General features: G+C 47.2%; 1 protein-coding gene across 2 annotated transcripts in view; it reads right to left on the reverse strand.

Annotated features, from left to right (window-relative positions):
• The window catches only part of LOC144127891 (transient receptor potential cation channel subfamily M member-like 2), a 223,971-nt gene that overhangs the window by 165,561 nt on the left and 39,581 nt on the right, over positions 1-18,829 (reverse strand). Inside the window, exon 1 of one of the 2 annotated variants that reach the window (XM_077660864.1) lies at positions 2,406-2,588. The exons of the other annotated variant lie outside the window; for it this stretch is intronic. Within the exon in view, the coding sequence (XP_077516990.1) occupies positions 2,406-2,516 (111 nt within the window). The 5' untranslated portion in view covers positions 2,517-2,588. Of the gene's footprint in view, positions 1-2,405; positions 2,589-18,829 lie in introns of those variants that run through there. 2 annotated transcript variants of the gene reach the window in all.

The following is an 18,829-nucleotide window of genomic DNA, read 5'->3' on the forward strand; positions in this document are numbered from 1 at the left end:
GCTAATCCTGATCATCGTGGATGGGGGCGGGCGTCGACCGGAATTTAAGAATTTGGCAAAAGTTCATCGCTGCCGCGTGTTCAGATGTGAATATACCGCACGTGGTCACTTGTTTCGCTTGTTTTCCGTACGGACAAGGCAGAGAGAAGTGCAGCTATGCAGGCCGTCGCCTCGTCGGTGCGAAGTTTCCGCTCACCCCCTGATCTGCCGAGGACCGGTCGATCGGTGTCGTTGGCCTCGCTGGCCTGAAAGCCTGTCACACTACGCCTGTGCGCGGCGGTTAGTCGTGCTGGCGTCGCCGTCGGTCTGATGCGACAGGCTAGTAGTGCATCCGTGACGGGATCGGCCCGCCGACGTCGCGCCTGTCTACAGTGTGCCCACCGGGCCTTTACCACGCAAGGGTGCAGATCCATGACCGCAGAACGAGCGGGCACTGCACGATGACCATGAAACAGCCGGAAGGCTTGCAGGCGAAGTCGACGCGACGGAGATACGGGAACGCGGTGCTCCGTTTTCCCGCAGTGCTTTGCGCGAGCGCTTTATGGCGCGGTGGACTTACTGGAAATGCGTTTTTTTTTTACTAGATTCTCCGCACTTGACAAATAGCCCTGAAGGGCCACCTGTACGAATCTGTTAGTGGCGTTAGTCCCTAAGAAGTGCACGCATTGAACGTTCTTCTTCGCATCAGAAAACAAGGGACCGAAAGCATTGCGGCTGCTTTTCTGCACGCTTATGGCTAAAAACTTTCCTGCTCGCGCAGCGAAACTGCCAGCGGTACATTCATTACGGAGGTCAGCTGCCCCAGTGTGATCAGGCCAGTGCGTCGTTTTCATTTCGGGGACAAGTCAGGCGACGATATTCTTCGAAATCAGTGTAAGCGCCTGTAAGCACGCGCGAAAAACCAGCCAGCTGTGCGATGGCAAGGGATACGCTGTGACATTGAGCGCGATAGAAAAAATAGAAAAAAAATGTGAAGAGTGAACCATGTTGGGCAAGATATGTTATGACGGGCAGTTTTGAAAACTATAGTGCTGTAGAGTCCGGACAATTATATAGTCGCCGAGCGAACAATTTGCACTTTTAAACACGTCCAGTCCTCCTACTCTAATTGAAAATTACGGTACTTGCGTCACACATAACGTCAGCGGGCATCACACAGTGGGCGTCAAGCGTGTGTTGCATACCCGAGCAGTGCGTACCGTGCTCGTTTGCCCGGCACACATGCTCGTCCCCCCCCCCCCCCTTCCTTCCTGATTTTTAGGTGTAAGCGACTTGGCTTTTGCGCAAGCCCTCTCCCTGGGGCCTAGCAGCTGCGGCTGGGTGTCTCTTCGTGCTTATGAGACATACCGCCGGTTTAGCGCTAACAGCGTAATGCCGGCTGTAGATGACGTGCTCGTATACCAGAGGTAGGAATTTTCATAATGGACGCCGCAGAATTTCGCAGTCTCGCTTTAATTAACTGCGCTTTAATGGCGGCACTGGTGTGAAGCGCGCCTGCGGACAGTGAAGTAGAACTACCAGTACACGCCACCAGGTGATTAAACGCACAGTCAAGAATATTAGGTCGTTGGTGTTGGCGATCACTACACGTATAAGTAAACCATAGTCGAAAATTAAACGGGGGCGACCTGGCCAATAATCAAGCATTTCTTAATCGCTCGAAGAGTAACAGAGCGGTCGACCCCCTTGGCGTTCTTCGTCCTTCGTACAAAGCGACAAAACCTGCGCACAAAAGATTCCTTCCCAAAGAGAATTGGCGTCCTAAAGCATGAAGAAATTTTCCATGTTTCTTTGGTTCTCACCTCTTCGCTTTGCGGTGTTCTCTTATTAAGAAAGTTCACAGTAATCATGCGCCATAGTGCGGCGTAAAATACACCGATTGCGCGGAACACAACTTGGCACTTTCGGATTCGTTTCAATATACACGAGGACATATGACCACGTAACGAATTCGGGCGAAGATTGCGCTGGAGACGGCGCGGAGACAAGAATGCAGAGGGACGGCTCAGCAAAACTTCTTCGCTAGATATATGTGGTTTATAACCATGGGAAATATGAACCATGCTTCCTAAACAAGGGAATAGGAACGCATACGGAAAGGACACAAGCGCATGTGTCACGTCGGAACCTGTTCCCACTCCTATGTCTGCATTTTAGTAAGCGCAATCCATATTTCTGAACACTGCAAAGGTTAAACATAGGGCCAGGAGACACAAGACAAAAAGACATAGAAACGAGCTCACGCCCGTGTCTCTCCGCACTCCCGCGCTCTGTAACCTTGTTTCACCACCTATTAACGGACACCGCTTCCTCAGTGAAGTTTCCGAGGGCGGCTTAGATGGCACTGAAGTGCAGTACCGAAGTGGCACTGACCACAGCGCTGGCTCAGGTGCCAGCTCACTCACGATCTTGACTCGGCCGCTGCGGATGTGTTGCGGGACGGTGACCACGCTGGCGAGCCGGCGCAGAGCCCGCAGCACCGGGAAGGACGCCTCGTCCAGGTGCAGCGCGTCCATGTCGCGTTTACGATCGCGGGGAACGGCGACGCGATAACGCCAGCTAGACGCAATCGCCGCCGTCCTCCTCTCTCCTCGCCATGTAAACTTTGCCGCGGCGTCGATGATATGCGCGCCGAGATGAGTGAGTGGCGCGCGCGTAGGCTGCGATGGGGCGCATGCAGCGACACAAGAGCACGGTGCCGACGTTGGCTGACGTACCGCCCCAGTGGTGTACACTGTACCAGCGGCCCACCGCAGACGGGATGAGACCCGGCGTCCATGTCGGAAAATCTCCGCACGGAATGCTACCTGCTCGCTACGATCTCTTTCTTCGCGCCGTACTGACGCGTACTTCTCGTGCACCTGCGTCTGGGTCTGCGCAGTGGATATTAACGCGGAGGGTTTTTTTTTACGACGGAATGGATTTCCGTAAAAATGCATCTTCCACTTTCTTCTATAATAAAGGAGACTGGGGCCACTGGATCCCACGAAGGGTGAACTGGATCTCACGAAGGAGGAGCCAGAGCAGATATATATGGCGAGGTTTTAAATAGAAGAAAAAAAAATATTGCCTCAGCCCGCAGCACTACGTATAGCAGGCTTAAAGCGATTATAACATAAAAGAAGTCGGCCTGAACCAATTTAAAACTTTTTAGAAAAAAAAAATACAAAAAATTAATAAATGATCTGCGCCCACAGCCAGAGTTCTGCGTAACGCTCAACAAAAACTGATTTCGTGTAACTCTCTACATTTGTTTAGAATTCTGTAATTCTAATTTTCGGTAATCGAATTACTTCTTCCACTAACGTATTAATAGTAATCAGTTACTTTCTATTCCAAAACAAGCTGTAACCAGAGGTATAGCTTCGACACCCTGAGCTTGGAGGCAAACACGGGTGCTAGCGAGGGATATTTCAACGCGATAGAGATAGTGTGTTGGTGCTGCAGGAAATCTTCGCACGCAAGGATATGTGTGCCCATGAAGCCCGAGCTACGTGCTTTTGACTAGCCCCATGTGCCACGGTTTGCATTTCTTCACGACGGCACAGCACAATGTATGCCGTTTACTGAGCTTGAGCTTTGTGCCCTCAGAGTGCGAACAACGACGAATCGAGCACCGGCCCTTTGCAAACTACACGAGCTCGTGCGCAAGGTCTTCGTTCGTCACAACTCCGCCCTTCCCTGCAGCTGCACGAACGCCGAGACAGTCCTCACTGTCGCTCATGATGCTTTCACTAAGAATCGTGGGAAAAACTATCGATGAAAACATAGAAAAACAACCGCCGGTGAAGATAACAGCGTATGAATAAAGGAAGCCGCGCCGGCTGACTCTAGTCGTTGTATATGCATTCGTCTTACGCTAATAAAAGAGGGGAGGAAAATAACGTAATAGTCACCGATTACTCTTTTGTAATTGATCGGTTACTTTTAGGGGGTGGGGGGGAGTAACTGACCACTGCAATCGGTGACATTTCAGACGAAGGGATTGAAATCGTATGCAAAACCACCGAAGTTTGGGCCAGTTGGTAATGATCCATCTTGAGAAAACGAAGCAGCACGAAAAAACGGGGACGAAAAAGACACACATACGACAGCAGCATCCGTCCTGTCGTATGTGTCTTTTTCGTCCCCGTTTTTTCGTGCTGCTTCGCTTTCTCAAGATTGAAATCGGTTACTTCTTTTCTGTAACATGTACAAGATAGTCAGCAGCTATTCGACGACCCAAGGAACGGGCGCAGCCGGGAAACTTATTTTGTCGATACTAGATCAATGAGTTATATCTGAGGGACGGTTGAGAGGTCTCCAAAGAGGGGTTGTCTGATTTCCCTTTACGGGGCGACGCAGTCGCCCGCAGTGCTCCTTTCACGATATTACTGCAGTACAAATTGTCTCAGTTAAGGCCTGATTCTGGGCAGCAGAAAGATGGGGCAAAACGGCACACACAGGGCTGGACACGATACTCGAAAAAAGTAACTTCAAACCGATACTCGATACCTTCAAAAATTGTATTTGCAATACCGGTACGAGATGCCGAGCCCAAATTTAATTCCGATACAGATACTCAATACTGCATCGTCGATACTTCAATATATCACTAAAATCACCAATATTATTAAAGTTGGTAATATCATTTCTTTCGTTAGAACTTTAGGATTAGAACCAAGTCATGGTGACGATGAAACGATCAGTTCCATAAGCAGCCTAGCACAATGTTTTTCTAAAGCTAATGTTCTTCGTGCGAACCGGTCTCTGAGCACTTCTCTACATACGAATAATCTTGAAACTGTTTCTGGTTGTCTTCGTTTGTTACTGCAGTATTTACCGCTTGTTTATGCCCTTGTCCTGCGCTAAAAGTAGAACTTCCGTGTGCTTGGGAAAGCAGCATAGTTATTTCCCTAACACTATGTTGACCAGACGTTCGAAGTTGAACATTCTTCGTTAAAAAGAAAAACAAGGAAGAATAAAAGGGCTTAAAGTTTTATTTCTTATTAAAGTTTTTACTGTTTCTTCGCGTGTTTCACAGCGTTAGCACTTGCGATGTTACTGTGCCGCATGCGACGCCGCCATTACAGCTGGAGTGGCGACCCACGCCTTAAGCACTCTAGCGGCCGTCGACAGAGGTGAGCGGAGCTTCGCTCGGCTGCTGCCAACGGCGGACCAGTGTCGCGATGTGCAGGAAGAGATACGAGTGCGCGGAACGTTGTGCGGTCGCATCTAGCGCGCTGGCATCGCTGAACCACGCGACAGTTGGATGCATGCCGATAGTGGACGACGTCAGGCCCTCGTCCCCGGGCTCCTGGAAGGAGAGGACGCTGCCGCGCACTCGCCGCCGACAGCGGGAGTGGTTATCGCGCCGCAGATGAATGCGCGGGAACGTAAGCGCGAGTGACGGATGGAGATGCTGAACGACGGGCCATTGCTGAAATGACGCATGGCGAAAGGCAGAAGTCCAGTCGGGGCTAGAAGTAACTAATCAGAGAGCTATTGGAAGATTAGCACTAGGTGCCCACGGGAAAAACACAAACGAGGCAGTGCAGGGGGATATGGGCTGGCCATCGCTCGAAGCACGAGAAGCTCGGAGTAAAATTCTATGCGAAGAACGCCTGAGGAAATTGGACTATAACAGGTGGGCAGCTAAGGTATTTAAATACCTGCACAGAAAGAGCATTGACTCACAGTGGCGGAAAAGAGCTTCTAAGGACAGAAGGAAAACCCTCAAGGTAAGAACGTAATTCTATGGTGAAAAAGCAGGCTCTGGACTTGTACGAAGAATGAAAAAGGCAAAGCAGGAAAGAATGTATACATGAAAACTTCTTGTTGGGCGAGTTAGTATAATAAAAGGCACCAAAAAGCACACGTGCACAAGAGAAGACAACGAGAGAGAGCGGCCCCATTCTAGAGCTCTGTCCCGTTAATTATTTATAATTAATTGATCTATCACAACTTAGGAGGCACCACTCTGCTCTTTGAATCAAGATCAGGACGTCTTGGAACTCGAAGCTACAAAAAGAAATTTAACAATGAAAATGACATGTATGCATTTTGCGGTAAATAAGTAAAAACAGTTGAAGATACTTTTAATAGAATGTGGCAGTATCCATCAACACGTCGATAAAGGCACAGTCACTCTCCCTGAGATCCCAGGGTTCAGATATAAGGAGAGTAATATGAATGAATCCGCGGTAGACGCTAGCAAAAATCGATTGTAAGATTGGTAGCTCGAAAGCACGACGGTGACGTAAGGGCACAAGTTCAGGATATAAAATTTGTCAAACGTAAAATGAACACAATTTATGAGTGAATAAAAATGATGAATGTATAGAAAGTAGCGTTAAATTTCACAGTGATTAGAAAAATACAAAGAAGAAGAATACCGAGCACGGTGGCACCCGCCCATTTCAAAGGGGACGCTCCTAACATTGCACGCACGCCCAGCTGGAGGTCGGCAGCCAGAGGTCTTCTGGACTGAGGAGATCTCTCGGGAATCGGTGGTCCATTGCAACTTTGTAGTAATGAAGTTTATTCCTCCTCCTTGTATGCACAACAGTGCAGATAATCGGGTAAGACACGCTTTTCTTTTGGTCTTAGTTTTTATATGCAAAGGAAGAAATTAGAAATGAAAAGTAGAGAAGACTTTCTGTAATACTATAGATGGCATTCGTCAAAAGCATTTATACGGATGATTTAATATTGAACACACACATCGGCAGTACGCAGCTAGTACCACCGATAACGTTAACTGCTCTCTTAAAAGATTTAAAACCTTATGACGCTTGGTGTTAAGTGTAAGGGCCCAGTCTAAGCGAGAGTTGTTGATGTGCCAATGAAATAAACAATCATAAATTATTGGTTTAAGGCCTGAAGACAATCCGATTCGCCAGCGAGAGAGCGATCCAAAAAACGGTGCAAATTTTTTAACTAGGTGTGCTGCTTGTTTGTTCCATTAAAGTCTAGCATTAAGAAAAGAGTGACCAGACATTAAAAGCGTCTGTGAAGCAGAAAAATACAATAAGAAAAATAGTTGTATCATATGAATGCAAAATGATTTCACGTAACTAGCAATGTTTGCAAGGTAATGAAATAAACATTAAAAATAAACGGCGCTACCCTCGCGGACACCATAACGCATGGCCGCTTAAACCCCATTCCTTGCCCATCACAAATGACACTTGCTTGCGCTTACTGAAGTAACGAAATCGGCACCCATTTCTCAAACACCATTCTTATTTCCAAATAAAGATACTGTGACTAAGAATCGAGCATCTTAGGGAAATCAACGAAGATACCGAGTTGAATATTTTGCTTACAGTATTTTCCAAGATGAATTTTATTTTTAGTGTTCTGCTGTGAAAGCCGACTCAGATACTGCTAGGTTGCTTAACCTCGTCTGTTGTTGACAGGTCGCCATCCGATCGCACTGATAAATATTTTCAGTCATTTGACACTTCCTTAGCCTACATTACCACAAAAAAAACTGAACAACCATTGTTAGCAGCTTTTATCTTGCTATTGCTGGAAATACAGGTAACAGCAATTAATTTATCAATCTAATCACGCGCTATTCTAATTCTAATCAGGTCGGCACTTCATAACGATGCCTACTATAGCCGGACAAGACTAACGAACGCACCGGCAAATGCCCCTTAAAGGAGCCCCTCCGGCCAATGGTGTCGGCTCATCGCCATGACGTCGCGGTTAATCCCCTTACACCTGCTAGTGCGACATCCGAGGGGGCTGGTCGTGGCAAAGGCATTAACCACAGATAAACCGCGACGTCCTGACATTTGGCCGACGCCATTGGCCGGAGGGCCTGTTTTAGGGGAATTTGCTGCCGCCTTCTTCCAGTTGTATCAGGCTATGGGCTTACTACTTCCAGTACGCTTAGCCTTTTAATTGTTAATATTAACGCGACAACGCGATAAGTGTCTTGGAAACCGTGCCCCCCATTGCGCAAATCACAAATGTTCACCTTCCTTTGAACGGACTTCAATTTTATTTCGTGCAAGGAACAAGAAAGAAAGAGAAATGAAAGAAGCCTTTGAGATATGGGAGGCCGGTGAAGACGAGTGCGTAAGCGCACCCTCGGTGTTGTTATCAAGTGAGGAGTTACATCTAATCAAGAAATGAAAGAGCGTGCGACACAGCCGGTGGCAATGAATTGATTGTTTTGAGCACGTGCATGAAATGTATTTATGTGCCCTCGTACCAGAATAAATCTCAGTTGTTAGTGCGCGCTTGTCTTGTGTCCGTCGTTTCAGTTGTCGGTTTGTCCGTGCGTAGCGTTATCCCCACCAAACGATAAGTGTTCCGTTTCGCAGAAAAGCCGGTGTCGTCGTTGTTGGCCGTGAGCGAAAAATACACGAAAGCTCCCCAGAGAAGCAACCTAAGTGGCAAGTGGACCACCTAAGTCACGTGACCTTTTGACGTCACACATCCTGCTCATCGTGGCAAGTGGCAGTTAAATTAATGATTGGTCACGCGATGTCGCTCGGGAAGAGCAATCTGGGTCTCACAAGTCCCACCGGTGGCAGCACCTGCCATCGCAGGGCACTGGCGCATCGCTTAACCGCTGCGCCAGGAGTGTTATGAGGACTCCCACGGATCTATGAATGTAAAGTGGAGAATGACCAATTCCGCATATATATGGGCAGTAACGCTAACGCGTCATACCTTAAGGCGGAGCGTAAGTGTCCACTCCAGTTTTAGGGCGAAAGCAGTTCTCCACGAGGTCAAACCGTCTCACCGAGTTTGCGCGAACTTTGTCCTAGAGGGTGACCTTGTCCAAACTGTTAATAAATAAATAAATACTGCCGCGACTGGGATTCGAACCCGCGACGGCGCGAACGAATCAGCTTCGCTAGCGATTGCACGAGAGCACTGTCCTATCGCCGCAGCCGATCATGCCTCGCGCTAAACAGCAACGCACTCTCGCGCTGTGCATTGCACATCGTCTTCATTAACTAATACTACTATCAAACTAATGTAGCTGGTAAAACGACACGTGAAAAGAACGCGCACTTCTGTCAAAAACAAGGCCCATGTCCGTATAAAGCTACGAAGCTGGCGTGGGCAATCGCGAAATTTAGGAACATAAGCAATAGGCCAAGGAACGCCATTTTCATGTAACGCTACCTAACTTCCCGACAGACAGCCCGCACAAATTTTGCAACTATTTCCACCCTACTGAAAATGTGTTATCGGACTTGTCTTCTGACGAAAGAGCTAACAATGCTAATGCGTACAATAACTTTTTTTTTCACTCGAGCTTCACAAAAGATGACGGAAATCTCCCGAATTTTTATGGCAATCAAACACCACGCATCGATCATTTAATCGCATAACACGCGCTGCCGCGGTGGCTCAGTGGTTATGGCGCTCGGCTACTGACCCGAAAGACGCGGGTTCGATCCCGGCCGCGGCGGTCGAATTTCGATGGAGGCGAAATTCTAGAGGCCCGTGTACTGCGCGATGTCAGTGCACGTTAAAGAACCCCAGGTGGTCGAAATTCCCTGAGCCCTTTACTACGGCGTCTCTCATAGCCTGAGTCGCTTGGGACGTGAACCCCCATAAACCAACCATATTAGACGCGGGTATTTTCAATATATTAGTCACGCTTGACCCTCAAAATTCATCCGGAGCAGACGATATTCCAAACGGTTTCCTGAAGCGAAACGCACAATGGTGCAGCAGATACTTGGACCTGATATTTCGTAAATCCCTCTTGTCATCATCTTTACCTGACGACTGGAAGAAGGCAAAAATCATACCAATACACAAAACGGGAGGTATCACATTATTTTCCAATTACAGACCAATATCTCTTACCATCACTGCTTGCAAGATGCTCGAGCATATCATCCTTAAGCACCTAATAAACTTTCTTGATACTCACAACCTTTTATCCTCAAACGAACAGGGATTCCGTGATGGGCTATCAACCATTACACAGATTACAGAGGTTGTGCATGATCTGGCATTTACCATCAATAACTGCAGCTAGACTGATATTACATTACTGAACCTTTCTAAAGCATTTGAACGTGTCTGCCACAGCAAATAAATTGCGCAATTACGAGGTTTCATCGGAGTTGGGAAAATTTTAGATTGTATTATAGATTACTTATCAAATTGGACACAATTTGTGCTCTTTCAGCACATGAAATCTCCGACACTGCCCGTCACATCAGGCGTCCCACAAGGATCCGTATGGGGCCACTGTTATTTTTAATTTTCATTAACGACACAATCAACATTATCGATTCTAACATCAAACTTTTTGCCGATGACTGCATCATCTACAAAAGAATTAACAGCTACGAAAGTGATATTTCACTCAGCAATTCACTGAACAAGCTAACCGAATGGTGCAAAGCATGGCAAATGACGATAAACACGACTAAATCTGTTTGCATGACGGGAACAAGAAAAAAGCGACCGTATGACTTCGTACTTTGTTAATGGCAGAATTCTGACAAAAGTTCATCAACATAATCACATAGGCATCACACTAACTTCTGACCTCAGATGGGACGCGCACATTGCTGACGTAACCTCGATGGCATTAAGCAAGCTATTTTTTCTGCGAAGATGTCTGCGCTTCGCACCCACGTCGACTAAGCTTCTCGCATATACTTTCGTTCGACCGGTTTTAGAGTACACTAACACAGTTTGGTTCCCCCCTTCAGTGACAAATCTAACGAAACTGGAAAAGTATACAGCGTAAAGCATTGCGGTTTATTCATAACAAATAAAAGCGCACTGATTCACCAATTAACCTCGCGGCTACTGCGGGTTTATCGACACTATCATTCAGAGCGCAAAAAGCACGACCCCCAGATTTTTATTTCTCTTCATTCACAACTACTACAAGATAGACTTATCAAAATACATATCTTTTTCAGTCACTTTCGTCGAGGCATAAACACGCACGAGCTATAACAGAATACTCATGCCATAATGGCACGTTCATGTATTCTCACTTCCCTCTCGTAGTAAGAGAATGGAATGACCTTGATCCCTCAATCATTACTGCAGACACATTATCTCAGTTCACGTCACCGATAGAATCCATATCAAATGAATAATAACGCAGTCTCAAACACCTCTCAACACTTCAGTAGTCTGTTAACTTAATTATTCGCCGAAGGAAGTTTCTATTTTTTTCTCACTCTCGCTCCCGTGCTCCCGTTTTCTGTTATTTTTGCCGAAATTCTGATTGAAATGTCGCACCTGACTTCTAGACATGTCACTATTTTGTTTTTAAATGCGTGTCTGCATACGTGTGTTCGCAATCCAAGACGTTTTGCACTAATGTTTACGTTTTATTTTTATTTTTTTACTTGGCCTGTTCCTTAACGTTCACCTTTGTTTGGCTTTCTGTCTTGCAACTCACGAGTGCGCTGCTTGAATTTATCATGTTTTTCATTGTTAAACCACTTACTATGGACTCAGATGAGACTGGCAGTATTGAAAATAAATTAATTTACACACTCTCGTGCCGCGCATTCCACATAGCAGCCTACATCAACTAATACTACTATCGAACTAATGTCTTCGCCAGACGTGCCGACGACGCAGCAACGCAAGACCATGAGACAACCAGGCTAAACACACGCTTTCGCACATCTACTCGGTTTAACTACGTTAAAAACCTACCACTTTTTTGAGCTGACCAGGGAATGCTCGGAACAAGAGACGGGCTCGCTGTGGCGTATATTGAAAGGAACGCAACAGTCACCGATACCAAGTAGCATAGCGGAATGTCTGTTCTTTATAATTTGTGGGCTTAAAGAATTGCATATTCATACAGTAAATGTTTTATCCCTTAAAGATAACTGACTAGAAAGCAGAAGAAAAAACAATTGCATGCCACCGGTGGGACCCAAAGCCACAATCTCCGAATTTTACGTCCAGTGTCTTCCAAGTGAGCTACGCCGGCGGCTGTCCAATCTTCTGCTTACGGTGGTATTTACGTTGCGTGTAGGCGATCATTGAGAGTGTTCACCAGCGCCACCCTCGTCCATAGCGGCGGTCTATATAGTACATGCTGTATTACCGCCAGCGTCAGGTAGAACGTGATCGAATGCAGATGGCGCAGACCCTCCAGTTTTTGCATCTTCCATCAGTTAAGGTGTAAAGAGTCTGTGATGTTAATGATCCTTATGGTTAATTTCTCTAGATTCTTATTCAGACTTATAGTATCAATTATAAGCGCAGCGTTTTTAATATCAAAGTATCACAGATGAATACTTCACCGTATTAGGCAATGAATATTATCTACCAACTGGACCCCTATGTTAACTCCCAAAGTAAAAAGTATTATAATTTGTTTGCAAATGAGCTAAGAGAACTTTGTGAATGATGTTACCGTGGAAGACAAGAATTATAAAATCTCGAACTCGACAGCCCTGGCCAGTTCCTGTTCACATTAAAGTTATAAAGAGTCAAAGCGAACTGTTCAAACATTTCCAGGTCCACAATGATCTTTCTGGTGTAGCCTTATTTAAAACATTTCCCAGTAATTTAAACAAACAGCTAAAATCAGCAAACGCGTACCAGCAGCGAATACTTGATAACAACATATAATCGCTAACAGTTATGAAAAATTCTGAAAGATGTCTTTATCGACAAAAAGACGTTAAAAGAGCAGGAGTACTAACTGTTGAAAACGAGCTGTTATCGAGTCCCTCCCAAGCAGGAAAACTCAAGTTTCTTCAACGCCTTCAGAATAACGGCCTGTTGGTGCATGATTAAATTAACGGCTGCGCATGTGGTGCACATGTGATGTCTCTTTCTTGTCTGTGTCCTGATTTGCGCAGCCGTTCATTTAATTTCTTCAGCGCATTTGCAGCATGACAGTACCTCATGAACTGGTGGGCGAGTTGGTGAGATATGGTTCTTGTAAACCAGCGCAACGGCTCGAAGCCAAACAGGGAAGGGGCACAACACAGCGCTGAACCAAAACTCCGTTGTGCTGCTGATGAGCCGGCTGATTTCGTGCCCCTATTGTTTCCAACGTCCCTTCTGGCCTGAAGACTGAAGAAGAAGCCTCAGGTGGTCCTTGCATAACCTCACTTGACGTTGCCATTCGGCCCTCAGGGACTTGCATATCCTAATGCCGTGGCTAACTGAAGGCTGAAAGCCCACAAACAAGCCCAGCACCTTTAGGAGGCAGAATGCACTTTCGAATGCAGAAGCCAAGCATTAGTGATTTACACGAAGCATTTGCGATGAAGGGTATGAAACGAGACAGTTCGGCGACGCATGTAATGTCGTACATGTAATTACGTTTATTTACATGAGGAAGCACACACACCCGTTCCTGCTGAAGTATTCCCGTCTCACTTCAACAAATTATTTTCATCTGTCTTCGCAAAGGAAGATCATTCCAGCGCACCATTTGTCCCGAATTCGACTGGCCGTACATAGAACGCATTACTATAACTTTTGAAGACATATCGCTCGTAATCAACAACCTCAAACTTTCGACTTCGTCAGGCGTCACTAATATCAGCTCTAATGTATTGAAAAATACGAAGCCCATATCCAGCGAAATATGCAGTCGTGTACTTCAGCAATCCCTACAGACTGGTCAACTCCCTCCAGAGTGGAAAGTGGCAAAAGTAATTCCTGTTTTTAAAAGAAGTGACAGAGGCTCCCCTGACAGTCACAGGCCCATCTCGCTCACTTGCAAAGGTTGTAAATTACTTGAACGCGTTGTTTCCTCTAACGTACGCCGTCATCTTGAGTCTAATAACTTTTCCTTTTCTAACAAGTAAAGCTTCATAAAATATTATTCTTGTGATACGAAACTGCTCGAGCTAAAATTTGATCTGAATTTTAACATAGATAAAAATGAACAAACTGACTGCATCTTTCTTTATTTTGCAAAAGCGTTTGATCGCGTTAACAATTTCTCCTCGTCATCTGCTTGTTTCCTCGGGTTCTCCTAAAGGTAGTGTTCTCAGTCCTTTGTTGTTCCTTATTTATAGTAATGATTATCCAACAAATACACCATCCTGTTTGCGGTTGTTCCCTGATGACTGCATAATTTACCTCGTAATAAAATCAACTGGTGGCCATGGCGTTCATCAGCAGGATCTTAATATATTTCTAGGCGGTGTGAAGATTGGCTCACGAAGCTTAACCCCTTCAAATGCAAAATAACGACTTTCAGCCATAAACGTGCCAATTTCAAGTTTTCTCATTGTTTTAAAATAGTGTGCCTATATCTGAGACTTCGTCGTAGAAATACTTGGGCATTCGTTTAGAACCAAACCTTTTCTGGTTCGAACATATCACTTCCACCTGCTCTAAACGTCTCGCTCACTGCTCGTATCTATCTTAAGAAAACTATCTTAAGTAACCTATATTCGCCTCCAGTAAGAATTTGCGTCGCCGATATGGTCACCACACCAGAGCTATCTGATCACAAAATTAGAAACAATTCACAACATAGCAGCAAAGGTTCATATCCAACTACTGTCGCCGCCAATACAGTGTGAAAAAAGAAAAAGAAAACGATCTCAAGGCTTCAGGAAATCGCCGCTCAGTTTCGCTCCTACGCTTGTTACTCAAGTATGTGTTTGCCGATAGCCACTTTTCATTCCACTGCGCACTTCTAGACGCTTGCACCACCACAGCAGTTTTTACGCATCTTCGGACGCAGAAAGATTTTCAATTCATCGTCCCTTCTCCACGCCATATAACTTTGGAATGATTTTCCTCATTCAATTGCATCGTTAAAAAAAACCGTTTCATTACCTGAGAAAGTTTGTAGCTTGTACTGCTAGAATAATCAGTTTATATATTTTGTTACCAAGCTTGTATATCTTTTGTATGTATTCCCTTGTATATTTTGTGTGCACCTCCGAGTATTCTTTCTGTAGTGTCCATGTGAAGCTGTGCTAATGCTTAGGAATTCTGATGTTTTTTTTAATAACGCACTGAATTGTGTTTTGTCCCTTGTTTGCTGAGATTCACATTGATATTTTAACCCCCATTACACAATGCCCTTTGGTTCATCAAATATATAAACAAACAGAAGCCTTGCTATTGTGCTTTGTCTCCGTGTTTGTCTGAATCATGGTTTGTAGATGGCGCTGTAGAATTACCTATGTATGAACATCTCGCCCGCATCAGTGCGTTGTGAAGCTTTCTTTTCTGTCCTAGACGACTGCGCTAGTTGCTTCGCTGGTGACGCGACTATTGCTAAGGGCACTTCGGTCCGCCCATGCTCTTTGGCTGAAGACCTCGACAATTGCAGCCACGGCTGTCGGTGGCCCGTTAAGCGGCGCCTCGCGCGATAAAGCCGCCCGCACGCTTCGCACGTGAGCACAAGGCCAGCCTGAAGTCCGACGCCAGCACCCACTACAGGGCTTCTTGCCCGCCCTCTGCCCCAGGTATGCCAGGAAACATCGATACGTAACCGCGCGGAGAAGTGTTAGGCAGGACCGTTCGCCGGAGATAAATTGATTCCGCTCGGGCGAGACTTTATGAAGCCGGCGCCTCAGAGCAGCGCACGTCGGAAGACTGCATAAAGGTCGAATTTTTTTCTGGCTGCCTCCTCCTTCTTGTCTGCTTTGGCTTTCCTTGTTTTCTGGGAGGACGAACCAGGGTAGGTAGCGGCACCCTCTTCGTTTCCGAGTGATTTCAGCGTGGCTTCAGAGCGTGTGCACATGGACTTGAGACGGCCTGCCTCCAAGCAGCTCAGCGACATGACCTAAGGTGTACGTGGTCTGGTCTAGGTGGTTCATTTTTCTTGGAGGAACGCGCACACGTTTTCTACGAGGCGCAAAAGGCGTGTGCACTATACTGCTGCTTTTGGCTTCACCTCGTGGACCACGTGGTGGTTTTAATGCGAAAGCGCTAGAAGCCTCGTCTGGAAAAAACATGTGCCGTCGCTCATAAAAGTCGCCCATTGGCAGGGGTAAAGTTACGTCATCAGACCGTATAATTCCCACTGGCTGGAAAGAAGCGACGTCACAAGACCGAAAGTGACAATCATACGGCCGTGTCTCCACTTCGAGACATCTGCGAGGAAACCCCTAACCACCAGCAAGACGACTCTAAGAAATGCCTGGTTGTGTGCAGACAAACGTGAAAGGAACCGCAAGCACAAGCATGTATGAGTGAGAAAGAACTCTACGTAAAGGCATCAACAGCCTCGATTCTATTGCATTGCCAACATTTTATGTAGTTAGGTGTCCCTCTGAATTTTTAATCTTGATCTTGTTACATTCTTTCGATACATATAGCTCGCAAATAAACCGGTACACTTCGCATCATCAGTCAGCCCTTGTGTCGCCGTCTTTCACTGCGCTGTTCTTCTGACCAAGTTCAGTGAGAAATCCGCCACGTTCTCCTGTGCGCTGCGTTCGACTGCGTGCCGTTTGCAGACGAACTCGCTCCGTTCGGCAGCTGCGCACACGTGAACCGCAGCCTCGGTTAGAGCCACACCGGCTGGTTGCCATAATTACGTGCACATGTGCGAGCTGCTCTGTTCTTAACCGCTTCGTGATGCAAGGCCGAGCTACTCGAGCCCGCGTGGTTCCAAAAGACTCAACGCTGGCAGTCGCCCAAATCGGAAAGCCGCGGCCCGTGCGTGGAGCGAATCGTGACACAGCCCTGCAAAATATATGATGGCAACGAGACGTCCTCTCGTGGTCCCGAACTGGCCGGAGAATATCTCAGACGCCTCATGCAGCGCATTCATCACTTCAACGGTGAAAATATGCTGCACGCGCCGTAAATTTCACTGAGTGTGTAACTCAGCAATCAAAGACACGAAATAATGGTAGTGACGGAGGGAAGGAAGGGCGCCCCCAAAGTGGAGAAGTAGCAAAGGCGGTCTGAGTTGCCGAGGCACCGGAGTATAAGCATTGTGCCATGCCCTGTGATTAAAGCAGGCAACACCCCTGTTCTGCCCGGTCACTTCAAAGCCGAGACATGACTCTGAAATCCGGTCGTTCTTTGTGCCTGCCACGAATAAGCGCAGAACAACCGGTATTACGCAAGCGGCGCTTCCCATCGCCACTTCAGGACAGTCTCCCATCGCGGGTCACAGCGATCAGCAAGCCTTTGGAAGCACACTGGGAGCCGCGCGTGAGATGCGCGTAGCCAGTTTGAAACTTACGCGGCTGAAAAGCTGTGCTACGATGGCAACAAGGCAAACAGCGATGATGACCACGGCAGGACGGAAGCAAATGCATAACAAAGGCGGCAGCAGCAGCAAACTTAAGCTCTGCTCGCGGATGTGTGCACACGGCTGGGGTCCTTTCTCGTGGAAGGCGTCAGTCACGGCGTTAGTAAAGTCAAGCAAGCCTCCCTCTGTCGACCGTGGCGGACACTGAAAGTGCGAACGTTTTTTTGACCCGCCGCGGTGGCTCAGTGGTTAGAGCGCTCGGCTACTGATCCGGAGTTCCCGGGTTCGAACCCGACCGCGGCGGCTGCGTTTCGATGGAGGCGAAACGCTAAGGCGCCCGTGTGCTGTGCGATGCCAGTGCACGTTAAAGATCCCCAGGTGGTGGAAATTATTCCGGAGCCCTCCACTGTGGCACCTCGTTCTTCCTCTCCTCTTTCACTCCCTCCTTCATCCCTTCCCTTACGGCGCGGTTCAGGTGTCCAACGAAATATGAGACAAATACTGCGCCATTTCCTTTCCCCAAAAACCAATTATTATTTTTTTCTGCTGCATGCAGTGGTCATCAGAGTCGGCGGTGCCTGGATCAGCGTAGATCGCGGTGCCGCAAAAGTGGACTGCAGTTTGTGGCACGGAGCTTGTGCTTCGTTCGGGTAAAAAAAAAACAACAGAAAAACACGTAGTGCGTCCGCTATTCTATAAGGCGCAGAGGGCATCTGGAGCAAAAAAGAAAAAGGATGAAGACAGCCGATAATCCACTACGTGGGGAAAACGAGGTTGAGAGAATCATTTTGTTCACCTTGAACAAGCACACGTGCTGCTCGACCTGCCAGAAAATGCCGCGAGCAGCAGCCAGGGCAGCGACCATAAGCGACAGTCAGTGGAACATTGGAAAAGGTTGACGCTCCCTCGCAACCTAGCAAAATAAAGCATCTATCAGAAGAAGGTAATCGGTGGCTAAATAAACAAAAGGTCACCGACATTAACAGTGCGCATGAACGCGGCCGCAGTTCGCTCAGTGCGGCCGCACAGAGAAAATGGAAAAGAATCCCTGCGGTCTTCTGCCATTTCGAGCCGTTGCAGGAAACACCGGCGCTGTTTTATGCAAAGAGAGCTGGCCCTACCGGTGAGAGCTCTAAAACTCGCTCTACACGCCGCGTTGGCGACCGCAGCAGCACATCGACATGGAGCCATAAAGAGAGAAGGTGACGTTACGGCGCAGGTGACTGCACTGCGAAGCACGTCGTGACGTCGCTATCCAGCTCATCCGTCAAGCCTGTTTCCAGCCTTCTCGAAGCAACATGCGTGCAGCTTGATGGCCCATCCTAGCATCGAGAGTGGGACGCCGCAGCGCATGCTCGCGCCGTTCCGTGCCACGTTGGCTGAAAGCCACTGCTCGGCCCTGCATGGGCCGCATGCACGCAACGAGATCCCCTGCGGCTCGTGGACGCACGACTGTTTAGCATTAAAGCCGTATGCGTCTCCGCTAATACGACTCCTGTATGCTAAGAACGTCTAATGTCTAAGAATTATTTTCGACAGCGCCGTTAGTTCGCGACAGAACGCGAAGAAAGCAGTGTGCATGCAGCGAGGGGCGCAGGAGAAGAGCACAAGGTTGAAAACGGCCCTCTGGTTGCCAGTTTCTGTTTTGTTTTTCTTTCGTTGTTTCGAAGCAACATTCAACAGTGG

This window comes from Amblyomma americanum, chromosome 4 (assembly GCF_052857255.1).
Source record: "Amblyomma americanum isolate KBUSLIRL-KWMA chromosome 4, ASM5285725v1, whole genome shotgun sequence".
Lineage (NCBI taxonomy): Eukaryota > Metazoa > Arthropoda > Arachnida > Ixodida > Ixodidae > Amblyomma > Amblyomma americanum.